This window comes from Vicia villosa, linkage group LG1 (assembly GCF_029867415.1).
Source record: "Vicia villosa cultivar HV-30 ecotype Madison, WI linkage group LG1, Vvil1.0, whole genome shotgun sequence".
Classification (NCBI taxonomy): Eukaryota; Viridiplantae; Streptophyta; class Magnoliopsida; order Fabales; family Fabaceae; genus Vicia; species Vicia villosa.
The window spans coordinates 237,950,620-237,970,918 of NC_081180.1; the positions used below are offsets into that span (position 1 = coordinate 237,950,620).

A 20,299-nucleotide genomic window follows, 5' to 3' on the forward strand; every position below is an offset into this window, starting at 1 on the left:
CTATCTAATTAGACTGCATAAGTTGTGACTACTTCTTTAACTATCCCTATCACCTCAAAATAACTCCACTTATCAAGATTACATCTTCGCTCTGAAACAATTCCTTCATGATTGGATAAGTCAGCGTCTACAAAGGAACCTCCATAATGAATAAACACATTAATAAATTCACCCATTTTTTAACCTAAAAACAAAATGATACAACTTAATGCACAATCATATTGCACAAACATGTGAAAAAATCCCTAAATCTTTAAAACTTAGAGAAAACTCTAAACCCCATAGAAAACCATAAAACCCCACATTTAGACTCAGAACCTTATGGTATGTTTGGATTGATGGAATAAGATGGAACGGAGCAGAATGAAATGAAATAAAGTTATGTTCCATCGTTTGGATTGATTAAAAAAAGGATGGAATGGAGAGGTATCAGATGGAATGAATTCCATCCCATTCCATCACTTTCCATCATTTTTTGTACCTTTCAATTTGGGTGGAATGACAAAATTACTCTATTCCATCATGACATACCCAAACAATGGAATGACACCTTTATTTCATTCTGCTCCATTCCGCTTCGCTCCATCGGGCTTTGTTCTTTTTTTACATATCCAAACGTAGCCTTAAAGACAACATGTGAAAGGATCTTACACGAACAGAACATGAGAACCCAACAAGCCCTAAATTAGAAAGGGGCGAAAAAAATGAGACTTACTAGAATATTTTCTTGTTTTGTTCATTGTTTCAATTCATTTAAGAATACTTGTCTTCCTCGTTCATTTTAGCAAATAGCCAAGTTATCACGCTGGTCTTCTTATCTTGTCTCTCACTTCATGTTTCGATTGTCACTCACTTCTCTTCATTCTTCATTCTAAGAATGACCTAAATTTTCCAAATTTTCTTTTTGAATTTTAGCCTACACCAACAAGTAATTAAGTAATATATGACTTAACATTTTTCCTTCCACATCAACGATAAATGAGCTTTTAAATTGACTTTAATTTATAACTTTGACAACAAAGAAAACATCATATCAAATATATCCAATGGTTGATATTTGTTCCTCTCATCTCGCATTATAAAATGCTCTCACTTGATATGCTCCCTATATATATATATATATATATATATATATATATATATATATATATATATATATATATATATATATATATATATAAGGGCATATCATATGAGAATAACATATTTATATGAGAATGTGAGAATGAATCTGAACCATTGGATTTTAAAATAAATGGTGGAGATTATGGGTGAATCTTTTTTTTCTCTCTCTTGCATCTTGAAATAAATGAAGTAGGAGAGAGAAAAAAAAGATTCACCCATAATCTCCACCATTTATTTTAAAATCCAATGGTTCAGATTCATTCTCACATTCTCATATAAATATGTCATTCTCATATGATATGCCCTATATATATATATATATATATATATATATATATATATATATATATATATATATATATATATATATATATATATATATATATATATATATATATATATATAGGAGGATATATTTATTACAGGAGTAAGTTATTATAACTTACTCCAAATCTTCACCATTAATTCTTTTAAAAATAATAAGTAATTAAATGTGGAGAGAGAAAACTATTCCTTATTATTTTTAACCATAAGACTCTCTCTTAATTATAATGATTTATTGAATTTCATTTAAAATTATTTTCATATCTAAAACTAAGTTATTTTTCAATCAATTATTTAATTAATGTAGCTATTTTGGCACTTTAGCTATCAATCTGGTGCTTAAAAAACCAACTCTTTTAACGTGTCTGTTTTACAAAAACATTTATTTAAATAAATTAGTGCATATTGTTTAGTACCAGTAGTAATATTTATAACCAAAAGAAAAAACTTGAATAATTTATTTTTTAAATTACAACTCAAACAAAATAATATTCAATGTTTTTACCGAAACAACTTTATAAAATTTCTTTAACAAAGTGCTTGTCAAAAAAATAAATCGTTAGAATACAGTACCAAGAATTTAATTTTTTTCATTATAAAATTGTTTTTGTCAAAAAATATTTTGATGGTTAAAATACACTACAAATAAAAATATTACATGTTTATAAAATACACAACAAAAAATTAATTTTTAGTAAAATGAAATAGGAAAAAGATTGATTACTAAAAATATAATTAAATAAATTTGTTTCATTAAAATATTTGATTACTAAAATTATAGTAATTGATTTGATAATTTAGTAATTGATTTTTTAAGGAGAATATTTTTATTTAAAAAATTTTATAAAATTTTTTTGGTAAAAAATAATTGAAAATGTTTGTTTGAGTTGTATTTGAAAAAAAGAATTAATTGATTAGAATGGAATATAACCAACGCCAATCCTTTTACCAATTAACATCTTAGAAGATTTCACAAAACCCTTATCGCTTATCCCTCCTATATATATATATATATATATATATATATATATATATATATATATATATATATATATATATATATATATATATATATATATATATATATGAGTGTTTGTGTGAGAGAGTTGAATCGTATCTGATACACAATGATACTTCGATACGCTCTAATATGTATTTCAAAAAAAAAATTTGAAAAATGAAATAAATTTTTTTGACACGCTCCGATAATGCATCAACGCGCCACGCCATGATTCGATAAGTTAGTGATACAATTAGTTTTTTTTCTTTTAAATTCATGATACAACTAATTTGTGCATCTTGTTCAAACTTTCCTCTTTTACTATAAACTCTTTTTTCAAAAAAAATTTAATTTAAAAAAAAAAGAAAGACATTATTGAAGAATGAATACTCCTTGGATAAGTCTATTCCTCCTCTCTATACTCTATAGTTTATACATTTCAAGACGTATTAAGCTGACCAAAAGTAAAGACCCTTCTTCTGTCTTAAAGTCTACTGTAAATTCCAAAGGCACCTAAAACTGCTCCCATTTTATCTTTTTATTATATTATTATTATTATTATCTTTTGTTGTTGTTTTCTCTACATTCTCTTCTCTTGCATAAGAAGTTTCAAATATTTCAACTTCATCTCAACTTCCTCATTCATTCCAATCTCCTCTCTTCTCATCACCGCTTCCATTCTCCTCTCATCTCATTCTCATGGCCGGTCGCTATGACCCTAACCCCTTCGACGAAGAACAAGTCAACCCCTTTTCCGTAAGTCCTCTTTTCCAAAACCTCTCAATTCGATCTTGTTCACCGATCTTCGCAATTTCGGAATTCAAATTATTCTACTTCATACTCTATTTGACTTGAATTATACTTACTATGTTTGAACCGATTGCACTTTTTCTGTTTGATTTCACTTTTATTTCTTCTAAGACGGTTTCCAACTGAATTGTTAATAAATTGTGTAGCTATAACTGAGTTGATCTTGTGGTTTTTCAATTCATCCATCATTTCCGAATTGGCGATTTTGGTCGCTGTAACTGACACTGATTGCGGTCGTCGCAGTGAAATAATCACAATTTGATTTTAATATATAAACAGTGAATAAAGTAGACAACAGTCAATACCGTTTTGTCGCCCCCGTTTTCACCGTTTATACTGATTGCGGTTGTTGCAGTGCGAATTAATTACAATTTGATTTTAATATAAGAACATTGAATAAAGTATCGACAACGGTCAATACCATTTTGTTGTGGCCGTTTTCACTGTCTATACTGATTGCGGTCGTCGCACTGCGAATTAATTACAATTTGATTTTAATATAAAAACATTGAAGTATTGACCACAGTCAATACCATTTTGTCGCGGCCGTTTTCACCGGCTATACTGATTGCAGTCGTCGCGATTACGATCGTCACGGTATGAATTAATCACACTTTGATTTTAATATAAAAACAGTGAATAAAGTATCGGCAACAGTCAATACGGTTTTCTAAAACCTTGGTATAAAGTATCGGTCCTTCTGTGATTGTGATGCCTTTGTTTGGAAAGTAGGAGATCATAAAGTGTTTGAGCTAAAAGTTTTTGGTCCATGACCAACCTTTTTTTCTCTTTTGAGTTTAATCCATGTTAAAGGCTTCTGTCATACTTTGATAAAGAGTCATAAATTGTTAAGGGCTTGCATTGTAGTGTGTCTTTTGGTTCATATAGTTTTTTTTTTTTTACAGAAAAAATGTAGTTGAAATCACTTTTGGTTCGTATAGTTGAAATCACTTTTGTATGAAAAGGTTTTGGTTGTTGTTGTTTTTAAATATGGTTCACTTTATTAGTAAAACCCCTATGAGTCATTCACAATTTTCTTGCTCATAGCTTACATAAATATTTTTAAATTTTCAGAATCCTAGAAGTACTGCCTCTGCTACAAATTCAAGACCTGCACCTCTGAATCCTGATCGTGCTGATTATAATTATGGTTTTGGACCGACTGTTGATATACCTCTTGATAATACATCAACGGTATAAAAGAGTTTGTTGAAATACCGATCCTTTTTATAACCATATTTCTACCTTTGTATACATGTTATGTTTTGAGAATTGATTGTTTTCTGATGTTATGTTTTAACATTAGGATGTGAAAAAGAAGGAAAGGGAACTCCAGGCGAAGGATGCTGAATTGCGAAAACGGGAACAGGTATAGAATGGGATATAATCACCTCTACATGTACAGTTAGCTAGATTAGTGTTTAATGCATATTGATAAACAATACATATTTTACTTAATTAACAACCCTGTTGGTTAATATAAACTAAATTATTACTATTTTATAAACATTTCAGAATTGTAATGCTTGAATCTGTATGATTACTATATTATATTATTTTTTAATGTTTGGATGGTATGATGATATCTGAAACGTCCATTAGAAGGTAGGTAGGTTGATTTCTGGAATAATGCATCTTCTTACACATGGTGTTGTCCTCTATTGATCTTGGTGTCTTCTATTTGATGTATAGAATGTATATATTGAAACTTATTTTTCAGTTAATTATTAGTTTCTTATTAACTATACATACCTTGAAATTTACCTACATTTTATATCTTTTGATTTTGTCAAAATGCAGGAAGTCAGACGGAAAGAAGAAGCAATTGCACGAGGTAGTTTATGTTTCCGGTATTTGTGATTAAGTTTAATTGTTTCTTTAGTTGTTTTTGTTTGTGTCGCATTCAATTGACTGCTGGAATAGAACTACTACTTGAGGATTCTCTAGTTGAGATGCGACCACTCATTTTACACACTTGATTTGTGAAATTATCTCCTATAAAAGTTTGGACTGGTGCTTTTACCTGACAATCAATATTTGTAGTTCTTCTTTTATGCTTGGCGTGTAATCACTTTGTTTTGCAGCTGGAATTGTTATTGAGGAGAAGAACTGGCCACCATTTTTCCCAATTATTCATCATGATATCGCAAATGAAATTCCAATTCACCTTCAAAGACTGCAGTATGTTGCATTTTTTTCGTTGTTAGGTAAGTTATCATATCCTGTTTTCTTCTTGTTGAGGAAGGTTATTGGTAGAGCGAGGTAGTACTGTGTTGGAAATTCCTTCACCTCGGTTCGCCCCTAGTCATCTAATTGCGGCATTTGGGTTGCCTTCATTGCAGCCTCCAACACCTTCACTGTGTTGGTGTGAAGGAGAGAATTTAGTCCCACACTGGTTAGAAATATGACATGTGTAGTGTTTATAAAGTTTGGGCAGCCCTCATCTAGCAGACTGGTTCTGTAAGGTTGAGTTAGGCTCACCCCAAATTCTAAGATACTGAAAGACCTAAATAATAGGTTGCATCGTGAAGCGCTGCTTTTAATTGATGTCAATGACAAACTTTACATCTTTGTATACTGATAAGCATTGAAGGCATTCTTCTCTTTTTTGTTTTCTACAACCCAAATATTTGTTATACTAAAAACAATATGCAATGTGATACAGTCCATTGTCAATGATGGTTGACGATAGATTTTATGATGCAGGGTTGGTGTTGTGCCTTACATGGAATGTTGTATCTGTCACTGCAGCTTGGATTAAGGGAGAAGGTCAGTTTATATATGGAGGAAAAATCATTATGGTTATTGAATGGCTTGAAATACAAACCTGATTCAACAAATTTCTATGCATGTCTAACTCCTCCTTGTTTGTTTTAGGTGTAAAAATATGGTTTCTTGCTATTATCTACTTCATAGCAGGAGTTCCTGGAGCATATGCCCTGTGGTATCGCCCATTATATCGTGCATTTAGGTGATTATTTCCAATACTTATATGCATTTGACTGTTCAATTTTTGTCAATAAATTTAAAAAATTTCAAGCATTTCTTTTATATAGCTTCATTTAGTGTATGACTAAAATTTTGTCAGGTTGGTGATGCCCATTGTAATTCTAAGAATAACCGTAGAAGTTTTAAATTAGTTATTTAAATGAACTGGTGCATTAAAACTTTTATCTTTACAAAGGGGGAGTGTTTTTTTTATCAAACCGTAACATTAATCTGTCATCTCATTCTGCAAAGATAATGTTGTTCACTGTTAGATATTCCCTAATATCTTTAGTTAGTTACAGTACAGTTTCGATAGTTAGTTTGTTAGATTATAACACCTAGTTACAAAGAGAGATTGGGAGGAAAGATGTTTAGCATTTATATACTAAAGGTAGAAGGGAGTGGCATGGAGAATTGTTAACATTGAGAAAGCTGAGCATTGGCCATGTTGTTGGGATTTAGACGAATATTGTGCCAAACCGTTAAGAAAGATTTAGATTTAAATAGTTGTTATTTCTTATTTAGATAGTTTATGATAGCCTACTCCACTTAATGGAAAAAAAGGCTTTTGTTATCATTACTTTGAAAAATATAAATTAGTTGTTTTCTGATAATCTTCTATTTAATTTTTTTGGTTTCTCTCAAATCTATTCCAAAAAATATGCATTTGGAAAAAGCAATGTGCTCTAGTACTTTTCTGTATCAATTAATGGTTATTCCTGAAAATATTGCCTTAATTGAACTATCTAGTGACCTCGTTGAAATGCCCAGACTGATAAATAGTACTTATGGTAGCATTCATGAGAACACTAAGTTAATATGGATATTATGGCCTAGCGGGTCACCCCCTTGGGTGTTCCCCTCCCTGGCCCTGATCCCACCGATGTAGCAAGATTGTGCATCCAGCCATTGACATATTGTTATTTCTGATTTGATTACTCTCTTGATCATGGATCCTTTGCTTTGTTACTTTTGCAGGACTGACAGTGCTATTAAGTTTGGATGGTTTTTCATGTTTTACCTGGTATTGACTATTTCGCTTTATGCATGTTAGCTTTGTTCTGCATTTGGACAAAATTTAATTACCCTCATTTCTTTTTCTGCTTACAGCTTCACCTTGGATTCTGTATCTTAGCTGCAGTTGCTCCTCCTATAGTTTTCAAAGGAAAATCCTTGACGTATGTTGACTTCCTATTCACACACACACACCTCAGTTAACATGACTTTGTTGCTTATTCCTAATTTCTTATGTATATAGCTTGTGTTATTCTCATTTTATGGGCCTTATGCTTAGTGACATCTTCTTATTGATGCAGAGGCATTCTGTCAGCCATAGATGTAGTTGGTGACTATACTTTGGTTGGGGTAAGTATGCTTGTCTTGAAGTATTTATGACTCCTGCAAGTCTTTCGTTGTTATATGTCGTAACATTTCCAATTTGTTTACACGATTTCACACATGCTAAGCCAGTTTAACATTTTTCACCCAATTTTCCAAACAGTGAAAATTTTCTGCTTCTAAACGACTGAAAATTGGTTTTATTTTTGTCGATCTGCTGCTTTCTGCTTCGGAACAACTGATGATTGGTTTCGTTTTTGTCCATTTTCTTATAGATTTTCTACTTCATTGGATTTGGATTTTTCTGTCTTGAAACATTGATCAGCGTCTGGGTTATCCAGGTTTGATTACACTTAAATATTTAAACTTTTTTTGCCTAAGACGGATGCATCTTTCGCATAGAAAGCACGCAAGCAAAGTACCTGCAACCTGCTCATTTTTTGCTTTGGTTGCATACAGCAAGTATACATGCATTTCCGTGGTGGTGGTAAGACTGCTGAGATGAAGAGGGAAGCTGCACTAGGAGCAATGGGGGCTGCTCTACGATGAAGCACCTTGTGATTGCAGTATGAATGCCCTTGTGTTTGGTTGTGTTGTAAATTACTTATAGAAATTGTGATAAAAATATTTCATCGAAATTTTTAGTCTCTGGTTCTCTCTTGTTTAATATGCTACCTGTTACATGTATATTATAATCAGAAAGTGTATACATTACGTGGTTGGTTAAAACATGCTACATTTTATTGAGTTATATAAATATATAGTTTTGTTGACTAGATCTTTCACTTTGTTTGGACAAATAACCTTACACATGATGATAAACACTCTATGCTTGCTCACCTCATTTGCAAATTGACATCTAAGAACTCATGTTCAACGAAAGGTGAGTGAATGCCATCCTCTAATGTTTATATCCATAATGGGGGTTATGTTGGTGATCTTGTCATTCAAATTCATTTGGATTCACTTATAATTTTGTTAAGCCGGAGACTCAGATGAATTTGAACGACGAGATCATCAACATAACTTATGTTAGATTCAAACCAGACACGGGTTGATTCGAACATTCTCTAGATATAACTTTAAAATTTTAATTTTCTAATTCAATATTAAAAAAAATTGTTCGGTACCAAATGCAATGCTTGTGCAATAACAACTTGTGATGATACTTCATGATTTTATTTGATTTGGCATTTTGGGTATAAGCTAGTTTGATGATCATTCAAACTAAATCGTCATTGATTTTTCTTGAAGTACAATATTCATTTGTAATTTCATAGTTTATCACAAAGCTTCTAGTTTCTCATGGCAGGTATGGTACTGAGCACTGACATTGAAATTATTTTGACTAGTTTCACATACCATGTGTGTTGATTATATTAAAATCGTTTTTGACATTTGTAGAGTACTAAAGTATTATCAGTCAAAAAAATCATTTTAAACATTAACGCATAATTGGATACTAACTTGTATTAACAAGTTAATTTTCAACATGGATATGAATGTTTAAGATACAATAAAAATAGAGAAGTTTTTGGATAGACATAGTGAACACGTAACCTTTCACTAAAAAAATCTACTCCCTCCGTCTCATAATAAGTGTCTTATTTGCACTTTTTTATGTTTCAAAATAAATGTCTCTTTAGAATATCAATGCAACATTTATTACTTTTTTCCACTACTACACCCCTATACATTAGCTTTCACGTTTTTCAACTACTCCACTACCTATAATAAATAAGGGTATTTTAGTAAATGATATTAATTTTATCATTAAAATCAATACATCCAATCACTTTCTTAAGAACCGTGCAAAGCTCAAATGAGACACTTATTATGAGACGGATGGAGTAATTCATAATTATCTTCTTCTTCGATTCTTTTTTCATTCACAATTACTTCTAGGAATTGAAATTTTAATTATTCTTCATTATTTTTTCCTTTTTTTTTTGGTTACAACCAAAAAATGACAATGTCAACTTCATTCAAAATCAAACGACCAAAACAACAACAATGCCTACATCTTAAAATTCATTTCGATAGACAATGTAATTATCGTGCTTCTATGGATCCTCCCAAAGTTGAGTAATTTAAGTCCAAGTTTATTTGGGATTTGTTAGTGTATTTAGTGTATAAGTTAGTTGTATATAAATAAACATAGTTTATGATTTATTATATAGAAAAATAAAGATTGATATACAGTTTAATTCAATAATATCAATTTTTATTTTTCTTACTCTCTCTATTATTCTCTCCTCACATAAAGTGTCTCACACACTAACAAATTGGTATCATAGTTCCGGTTAGATTCTTATTCGTGTTTTCAAGAATCACATGTCAGAGATCGTGTTTCCGGGATCGTGGGTTGTTTGTTAATCAATCGCTGCAAAGATGAATGGTACTAACGGAATTTCGAATTCTCTTCCAATTCTTGACAGAAAAAATTGGAACCGATGAAGCAAACAGATGAAGTCCTTGTTCGGTTTTCATGAAATCCTAAAAGTGGTAAAAAACAACGTTCTCGAGCTTGCTCGGAATGCAACCGACGTAAAGAAAACTGCTAATGAGGCGAAGAAGAAAGATTGCAAAACTGCGTATTGCATTCAACCGGCGGTAGATTCGGAGAATTTCGACAAGATTTCTAATGTTGAATCGACGAAGGAGGCATGGGATATTCTTGTCGAGTACTATGAAAGAGGTGAGAAACTCAAAGTTGTCAAATTTCAAATTTTGCGACGACAGTATGAATTATTGGAGATGGGAGGAAATGCAAAGATTGCAGGATATGTGTCGAAGGTGCAAATTCTCGTCCATCTAATGAAGGGTTATGGTGAAACCCTAACTGATAATATATTATTTGAGAAGGTAATGTGTACGCTGACCTCTCACTTTGATCACGTTATCGTAGCTATTCTAGAATCCAACAATCTTGAAAACCTAAAATTGAAAGATTTGGTTGGTTCGCCGGAGGCGCATGAGATTATGATTGTCGGAAGGAAAGAGATTCAAGATTCGATACAAGCACTGCATGCTTAAGCATGAAAGAAAAATGGTGGTTCTAACAAATTCAAAGGAAAAATCGACAAGACTCAGAGCAAGAAGTCTTGGTCGAATTCTCACAAGAGTAAGAACAATGATAGGGTTTCTGAATCCTCGAAAAGAGGAGGAGGAAAATATCAAAAAGACAAAGAAGATAAAAAAGATGTGTAGTGCTATAATTGTGAAAAATGGGGTCACTTGTCTAAAAATTGTTGGTACAAGAAAGACAAGAGATCCACAAAAAGCAAAGACGAATGAGCGAACCTTGCACGTCAAGATTCAGATGATATAGTGGTTATGGCTGTAGTTGTAGATAACCATGTCGAATCCAAGATCTGGTTCATCAACTTTTACTGCTCGAATCACATGACTGGTCGAAAAGAGTGGTTAGTAATTTTTGACGAGTCAAAGAAGAGCAAGGTCAAATTTGCTGATAATAACTCGTTGCGAGCAGAAGGTACCGACAACATAGTTATTCAACGGAGTAATGAAGAGAAAGCTTTGATCAAAGATGTGCTTTATGTACCTGGCATGAAGTGCAATCTACTAAGTGTTGGACAACTGGTCGGAAAAGTTTTTCCAGTCGTCATGAAAGATGGAGCTTGTCGAAAACTAGAGTGAGAAGAAGATCAGAGTTCTGCGAACAGATGGAGGTGGAGAATACACTTTCAAGATATTTGAAGAGTTTTATGTAGAACATGGTGTCGATCACGAAGCAACGGTTCTTTATACGCCTCAACATAATAGGATTGTAGAAAGAAAAAACCATATTGAATATGACGAGATATATATAAAATCTAAGAATTTGTCTAAGAATTTGTCTAACTACTTAGTATGGGTATTTAAGAATTTATCTAATTTTTTATCAAAAAATTTAATGATTAAAAATTTATTTGAAGATATCTATAAAATCTTAATTCAATTGACAAAATGTCAAAATTATTAAATTGGACGTCAACATCAAAATTTAAACTCTAAGTCCCGTGAGTGTGTGTGAACTTTTAATACTATAAGTCTCGTGATTGTGTGTGAATTTTTAATACTTATTATCATTTTATCTAGAGACAAATTTTTTTTTTTTACTTACAAGTAAATAAATAGAAAAACACAAATTTGAGCTCACATCCAACTATCAAATGTTTTAGAGCTAAAGTTCAAAAGTCATACTAAAATTAATATTATGGTATATGATAGAGTAAGAATTATGATTAAATAAATATTTTAGATATTAAATTAAGAGTAGAATTTATATTAGTATTTTATTTTGTAATGTTCTCTAGAATGTTCTTAGGATCTTTAAATGTCGTTGAATTGAGCTTTAACTAGTATTGAGCCTTTAGTTTATTATCCATTAGTATTATTATATATATGTAGTGTCTTTGACACTTGAAAATCAATCAATGAAAATCAAAAATTATCTTTTAATTCTATTTGCTTAGTTTGTTTACTTATTTCTCTTAGTTTTTGTAAACCTTGTTAGGGTTAGCATTTTGCATCCTAACAATATACTTCCGAAAATATTGATGAAAACAAAGATGGTGAGTTTTATAGCAACAAAGGAACGTATAAGTAAGCTCCACCATAAAGCAAATGACAAATGTGGTGTAACTTGAATATGCTTAAAACTCTTGACTACCCCACCATAAATACTAGTATGATTTTGAAATTGAATGCATACATATGAAAACCCACTATTTTTGCATCGTTTGAAACCGCACTTTCAAAAAATCTTAAAATACAATGCCATGGTTATATTATAGAGTAAAGTAAACTATATAATATTCTCTTTATATATATCAAGCAAAAATACACTCCATAAGATATCCATAGAAGTAGACATAATCAAAAGCACATAAGCTCCAAAGAAAATTCATCTACTTTCTATTTATTTTATCCAAAACTATGATCAAAATTCAAAACCATACACTATAAGTTGTTGCATACACATAATAATATTCTAGTACTATATAGTACTAGAAACAACAACTCTTACAATACATTTATAATAAATGCACTTTACTCAACAATAAGCACTACACTTCTTCTTACAATCAATAGTACAACCACCACCACCGCCACCACCACCGTACCCCTTCCCGGAGTGGCTGTAAGAAGTGAAACACTTAGCTGGACATGTCAACTTTTTCTGGTAACATGGACCTTTCTCAGTGCAGGTAACAGAAGGTCTTATTATACCGTTTTTAGAGTGTCCTCCATTCGGACCTCCATACCCGGATCCATATCCGCCTCCAAAACCGTTACCAAACCCGTTTCCAAAACCTGGAATGTTGAACCCTCCTCCTGGCCCAAAAACACCACCTGGTATTCCACCACCTTGGTTGTTGTTGTTATTGTTATTGTTGTTGTTTTTGTCTTTAGGGTTAGGGTTTTTGGGTTGAGTTGAAGGAGAAGAAGGAGAAGATCCAGATGAAACGGATCGGGTTGCAAAAGAAGGTGAAGCTATGAGAATAATAAGAGTAGTGAACAAGAGAAAAGTGGTCATAGGTTTCATTTTGTTTTTTTGTTTTTGGTTGAGGAAGAATATGATATAGATATAGATATAGATATATAGATATAGAGGGATGAATAAATATTTAAATATCTTAGTGGAATGAATGTATGGATGCATTTATGAGAGGGTGTGGAGGACAGGTGGGGAGATTTAATTAAGGTATTAAAGTCGGTTGCTGCATACATTTATTATAGTATGCTTTATCATATGACATTTTGAGTTGAAGGATGATTTCTACTTATGTGTATAACATTGCTAGTGTGTCAAATTAAAGGGTCATGTGTCTTGTTACATATCGATTCTAAGAAAAAGAGTGCGGTTTTTATTTCATATTTGCTTCCACTAGAGGTGTTTGATGCATGTGGAACACTAACTCATCATGATTTTGTTTGGTAAAGGAGCATAGACGGAATTGTGTGTGATATAGATGAGATTGTTAAATTCAAACATTATAAGTTATGTTTTTCATATCCGTTAAGTAAGTCCAATTGATAGTTATACAAAGATATTAAATGAGAAATGATATTGGTTTGACAACTACACCGTACATTGATACGGTTTTGGATTTTTTAATATATTTAATGATTCTTTTTCATTTTTTCAAATACATAAAAACAAACACACTTTTATATTTGTGATGGTGTATGCATATTTTTCAATATAAGAATAGCAACACTCATATTTAATTTATGGTATAAATTTTTTTTTTATATTGTCAGTATATTTTAACTAAATTTTATTAAAAAACATTTAGTCTCTTGTTGCTTTCGACTTTTTCAGATACATGTAACACTTTAATTGAAATCCAAAATTTATTTAATCATATTTTGATATTCTAACCACTTTTGTACGACCAATTTCTCATTCATACATAGTGGGATTTCAAATACTAATCCACAAGTATAAGTGTTATAATGATAACTCGATCTTTCCTATGTAAATTTTTTATTGAGAATAATTATTTTATATATGATTAAAGAAAAAATTAAAACATTTATAAAAATTTAAGGCTTAATTGTAATTTTGATCCCTCTGTTATCATTTTTTTTTTTAGTTTTGGTCCCCCTATTTTAAAATCCGAAATTTTAGTCCTTATAATTTAGTTTTTTAAGAATTTTGATCCCCTTGCAATTTCGAAGACAATTTTAAATGAGAATAGCATCACTACAAATAAATGGAAAGATAAGTGAGAAGATAAGTGAACATTTTCAAGATTATGAAGCCGTGTGAAATCCATTAGAGATATTCTTAAATTTTCCTATGGAGATGCTGTTAGTTGTCCAAAAGGACCTACAAACTTTTCCACTAGTTAACTTGTGAGGAAGTCAAAATTGTGGTGCCAAAAAATCAACAGGTTATTGAATGCAATAAATGAAGATTCTGACTTGTAAGAAACCAGTTTGTTCACAAGTCAAATATTGGGTTGAAATTGCACCATCAATGCTTTATCTGACAAACATCTCACTCAATGTGACACTCAAATTTCCCCTGTCATCCAACCAATTACATTTATTTGCATGTATGATATGATACTACATGACAACACATGTTTGCCAACCAATAACCAATAGTAGTGGGTCTTGGCCCCCTTAGACACGTGCCGTTGGTGTATTCCGAAAGATAGATAATCTTGCAGGATATTTAAAAACATAATTACTATTGCGTGGCGGGTAGAATTTTTTTACAGACGACTTAACTATGCAATGAAGTATTGTAAGTGGTAAAATGACCTTGCTATCACAATCCACTAATATTTCGCCTTTGTCGTTTCTATTCGTCCCTCCTAACACGTGTGTAGTCTGTCTGCCATCCATACTGCCGTTAGAGTTTCAAAGACATAAATATTTCAATCGACGGACAAAATCACTGGTTAGATGGCGTTAGCAATATGTCAACGCATAACAGTTATTAGCATTATTTGTTGTTTATATATACATTTAAATTCATTGATATATAAAAAGTCTCAGAGGCTAGAGCATCCCCAGCTAGCATCAACAGCATCAATAATCTTTCCATGTAACGAGGCTCCAGAACACGCGATTATACCGCGATCTAACCCTTCTAAATACAACCCTTTTGAGAAATCTAGGGGACATCCTCCAGCATCTGTTACCACACCACCAGCTTCTTGTATGATGATAACACCAGCAGCATGATCCCATATTTTCTCCTTGTAACCTGCCCTTGCAAATTTCATGAAAACCTCTGCATCTCCGCGCCCTATCGCTGCATATTTCACCATACTGTATACTCTTAACGGTTGTTTCCTGCATATACCATCAACAATCACATAACAAAGATCAAGACGTGAAAATCGAAGAGGCAAAGAATTAATAAACACACCTGAGACCAACACTGTGAGCCAATCCTTCGGTAAAAGAATGACTTGAATTGGCTTTCTCGACTGGTTCGCAAAAAGTGGCCAACGCTGGATTGTCAATGGAAGATACACAAACTTGTTTCGCATGGTTTGGCCACACAAACATCTTATTCTCATGGATCAGCGGTTGCATCCAAGCCTTTCCACTACCCTTCTTAGCATATAGAACACAACCTTTGTTCCAACTTTCAGAATTCGGAGGAGTTAGCTTCGATACAATCCTATGATACCGATGTTGATAGCCTAACCACTCTTTCCTCATTGGATAATTAGGACAACCAAGAACACCAAGCACAACTTCTCCGTCTTCTATGAGTGCTAGAGCTACAGCATATTGATCTCCGCGAACAAACCCGAGCGTGCCATCAACAGGATCCAGAACCCAAAATCTACCAGACGGGCCACCGGTTGAGTTACAACGACTAATGATTTCGAGAACTTCTGAAGTCGTTAGTGATGATTTTGGCTTCTCAACACCAAATCGAGGCGCGTCAGCTAGGCATTCGTTCACAGTGTTAACCACTGACTCTAATAATTCAGATGCATTAGATTTGGAGAGAGTATGAACATCTTCTTCAGCTACAATTGAGATGTTTTCGCTTCCCAGACACTCGGATAATACCCAGCTCACAACTGCTTGGACACTCCAATCTATTCAAAAAGCATAACGAAGTTTTACGTACAAAACTCAGAAAAATTTCAACCATCATACAATCAAAGTAGTACAGAAATATACCGAAAGACGCAACAAGAGTTTAGCTATAGCTCATCATACATTGGAACTTAACAATGCGAGACTTGCTTAGGAAACAAGATAATGTCGTCAAATTCAAGAGCGAGCGACCGTGAAAGAACACAGAACCATGTGTATATATGAAAAAAAGGCAAAAACTCTGGCAGATCAATGTTGTCAAAACGCAGCAAAAGCAATACAGCAGCATATCAGAACATAAACAAAATCAATGTTGTTCGGCTATTCGCTATTTAATACAAAGTATTGTCAAACAGCGGCACTGCATTACTATCATGTAACTCAGAAAAATTTCAACCATCATACAATCAAAGTAATACAGAAACATACTGAAAGACACAAGAGTTTAGCAATAGCTCATCATACATTGGAACTTAACAATGCGGGACTTGCTTAGGAAACAAGATAAGGTCGTCAAATTCAAGAGCGAGCGAGCGTGAAAGAACACAGAATCATGTGTATATATGATAAAAAGGCAAAAACTCTATGGCAGATCAGTGTTGTCAAAATGCAGCAAAAGCAATACAGCATATCAGAACATAAATAAAATCAATGCGGTTAGACTATATGCTATTTAATACAAAGTATTGTCAAACAGCGGCGCTGCATTACTGTCGTGTAACAGAATCTGCTATTTTCCGTGACCTGCAGCCGATGAGGCGATTTTCCTTACTTATGCCAAGCTCCTATTCTCCTTATTCGAAACCGCCGCATTTAAAGAATAATACTAAGATTCTATCCAGTTTCACACATATTTGTTACAATTATTTATGTTGCACGGACACTCCAAATATGACTCTGACACTGACACGGCGACAACTTTACTGTTTTGGTATAGAATTCCAGCAACAACTTTACTATTTCTCTTAATAAGAAATGTTTTTGTCTTGAACTAACATAGAAAAATCATAAACTAAACTCACCCTATCATCAACAACAATAAAATCAGAGCAAAAAAAGAACAACCCAATTGAGGAAAAGGACTCACCAGCAACAGTAACAGGAGAATTATCATCCTTAGACTGAACCTGATGATTGGTTTTAGAAATCAAAATGTCCTGAACTCTCTGACAAAGTGAACAAGCCATTTGCACTGCTCTAACAGCAACATCCAATTCCTTGGAATAATCTTCTTCTTCTTCTGACTCTGATTCTGAGAAAAGATTCGATTTTTTCTGACCCTCTTCCTCCATGACAGGTGAGGAACAAGTTTGGTCGAATTTCGAAACGAAACAAATGCGGTTTCTTGAGATGGAACATGAACCTCGTACAAGTGGCTGTGGTTGTACAACGTGGGTGAATGTGAATTCATGGTTGTTGTATGTTGTTGTTTGCGGCAAGAACATTGGTGGTGAGATAAGTGTGCTAGAGAAAGACATGTTGTGTACACACTACGCAACAGACACACACATCAAATTGTGTTTCAATCTTAGAGTTTGGTATCAATATTGAATGTTACTAGTAGTGATTTTTTTTTTTTTTTTTTATGTTGAAAATTGATATTGGAACAAAACTCAGTGGAAGATGAGGAATGATAGTTACTCAGACATCACTAACCTTACCCTAAAGTATCATATACTATTTATTTATTTATTTGATAAAATTGCATTGAGGTCCATTCAATGAGGGCTTAGGGTTACTTTTCATTTTTATATTTGTTTGACCAAATTGCATCACTCATTCAATGGAGAATAATGAATTAAAAAATTAATGGAAAATAATTATTTGTCATGTCTACTAGGTAAATCATGTTTGGAGAGCAAGTTGAGAATATAAGTACTGATTCGAAAAAATTAATTAAATCGACAATCTAAATTAAATTAAATTAAATTAAAATAAATTAAGAACAAAATTTAGGTAAAATTCTTTATGCGTGGTTATCTAATAAAAATATGACGAATATATAATTTTCTATTAAACGAATGCAAATGTTTCCTATTTTCATTCACTAAATGATAGTTAAGTATATTTGTCATATTTTTATTGAAAAATAGTAAGAACCACACCTAAAAAATTGTACCTAAGTTTTGTCCTAAAATTAATTGTTTATGGTTTGATTCTGAAGCCAAACCAAATAAATTAAAATCAACGTGGTTTGGTTTGATTTTTTGTTTTAGTTTTTAGAAACTGTTAAACCGATAAACCGAATCAATGAAAATAATTACGCTCTAAAATATCGTTTGGCCAAATTTTTTCCGTATAAAAGTTACTTTTAAGGTAAAGTTGAAAATAAAGCTTTATAAATAAAATTAAAGTTGTTTGGTAATATTTATAATTTTTCAACTTTAAATTTTTTAAAATTAAATCGTTTGATATATATATATATATATATATATATATATATATATATATATATATATATATAAATATTTTATTTAATATATAAATGAAATAATTAAAAAAATGAGAAAATAATAAAATATAATTTTTCGTCCAAATTCAATGCAATATTTGATGTAAAATAGGTACGAAAAAAATGTTTAAAATAATAAAAAGTTATATATATATATATATATATATATATATATATATATATATATATATATATATATATATATATATATATATATATATATATATATATATATATAATAGAAATATTTTACACAAAAATATATACAAATTAAAATAAAATACTACTATATTATTAAAAGATATAAAATATGTTAAGAAAATTAAATGAATATTTTTAATAAATATTTGAAAATATGTGAAGAGAATGTTGACATGTGAATAGGGATGTCAATTGCATCTGTTAATGGGGATCCCTGTGGGGAATATCTGTGCGGATATCCGAAGTTGGGGATTTTTTTCCCGTGGGGATGTGGATGGAGGGAAAAGTTCCCCCGATAACACTTTGGGGCGGGGATTGGAAAAGTATCCTCCGTCCCCGTGGATTCCCCGACTCCGACGATATATTTTAATTTATATATTTTATATATTATATAATTATATAATTTTACATGAAAAATATTAATGTATTAGAAAATGAAGAGTCATTAGAAGTTATAGATTTGTCACACATAATCAACCACTTGCGTTGGACGACATCGGTATTGTTGTAGTAAATTAGTGGAAGCACGGTAGCAAGTTATGTTACTATTTATTTATTTATTTATTTTTACATAAAAAATATTAGCAACATCAAGTTCTTTTGCTTTTTTTTTTATTTATTATTGATGTAAGATGTATTTTTATTTTTTTTATAAAATAAAGATGCAAATATATGCGTTTTAAAAAATACGGAAAAAAATAACGAAATACTAGTGTCATATTTTTGATTAAAAAGTGTAGAAATTTTCTTAAGATTCGATCTCCGTGGATATCCGTGGGGATCTGTGGGGATGGGGATGGGGGGAAATATTCCCCCGTGGCGGGGATTGGAGATGGGGATGGGGACTAAATTTGGGGGCGGGGCGGGGAGCGGAGAAACATCCTCCGAACAATATCTGCCCCCGTTGACATCCCTACATGTGAATGAACAATTTTTTTGAATTAGATAAAATAAAATAATATAGGAAGAATTATGAAAATGTATATTGAAGTAAAGAATTAAAAAAAATTATGATAATGTGATAGTATGAATTGTGGTAAGTGGGATTCTAAGATATATAGTTATGTATAAGTAAATATTCCGAAAAGTTATTATAAAGTAATTTTCAACAGCTTTAGTAAAAGCTTCTTAAATTGTATTTTTATTCTTAAAATAAAAGTTACCTTTTTTATAAGGAGATTTTTTTAAATATTGTTTGACCTTACCTGTCCTTTAAACTAGAAGATAAGTCAACAAAAAGTCAGGCCAAACAATACCTTAATCTTTTATTCCACCCATCATTAAGTTCAAATTTTATAATTATCCAACCTTCTTCATTTTATTTTCACTTTCTTCCTTTCAACAAATATGCATCTAGAACCAAACTCCTAAACATAGAAAATAGAAATCATAAGTCACAAAAATTTGTTTTCACTGAACTAATTTTCTAGGTGTCCCTCTCAACTGTTGCTCTCACTACTCTCATTATGATATGTTAT

At 31.8% G+C, this 20,299-nt stretch overlaps 3 protein-coding genes across 4 annotated transcripts; 1 reads left to right on the forward strand and 2 right to left on the reverse strand.

The window, feature by feature from the left end:
- Nucleotides 1-2,999: 2,999 nt before the first annotated feature.
- On the forward strand, nt 3,000-8,361 carry LOC131644996 (secretory carrier-associated membrane protein-like). Of its 2 annotated transcripts, XM_058915644.1 has the most exons (13): nt 3,091-3,109; nt 3,144-3,205; nt 4,334-4,453; nt 4,566-4,628; nt 5,060-5,093; nt 5,344-5,466; nt 5,966-6,028; nt 6,137-6,230; nt 7,226-7,271; nt 7,358-7,425; nt 7,564-7,612; nt 7,861-7,926; nt 8,045-8,361. In XM_058915644.1, the coding sequence occupies exons 2-13, from the start codon at nt 3,149-3,151 to the stop codon at nt 8,132-8,134; spliced, it is 873 nt and encodes a 290-aa protein (XP_058771627.1). In that variant the 5' UTR covers nt 3,091-3,109; nt 3,144-3,148; the 3' UTR covers nt 8,135-8,361. The 2 variants fall into 2 exon arrangements, with proteins under 2 accessions (XP_058771626.1, XP_058771627.1); XM_058915643.1 differs by having other exon boundaries at nt 3,000-3,205.
- A 4,030-nt stretch (nt 8,362-12,391) lies between these two features.
- On the reverse strand, nt 12,392-13,328 carry LOC131623947 (uncharacterized). The gene has a single exon (XM_058894954.1). The coding sequence runs from the start codon at nt 13,251-13,253 to the stop codon at nt 12,645-12,647; it is 609 nt and encodes a 202-aa protein (XP_058750937.1). The 5' UTR covers nt 13,254-13,328; the 3' UTR covers nt 12,392-12,644.
- Nucleotides 13,329-14,992: 1,664 nt separating this feature from the next.
- Nucleotides 14,993-17,807, reverse strand: LOC131644998 (PAP-specific phosphatase HAL2-like). Its single transcript, XM_058915645.1, has 3 exons — nt 17,256-17,807; nt 15,480-16,167; nt 14,993-15,403 (listed from the first exon to the last, which is right to left on the reverse strand). Exons 1-3 carry the CDS (start codon nt 17,644-17,646, stop codon nt 15,100-15,102), a joined length of 1,383 nt encoding a protein of 460 aa, XP_058771628.1. The 5' UTR covers nt 17,647-17,807; the 3' UTR covers nt 14,993-15,099.
- Between the last annotated feature and the right edge of the window lie 2,492 nt (nt 17,808-20,299).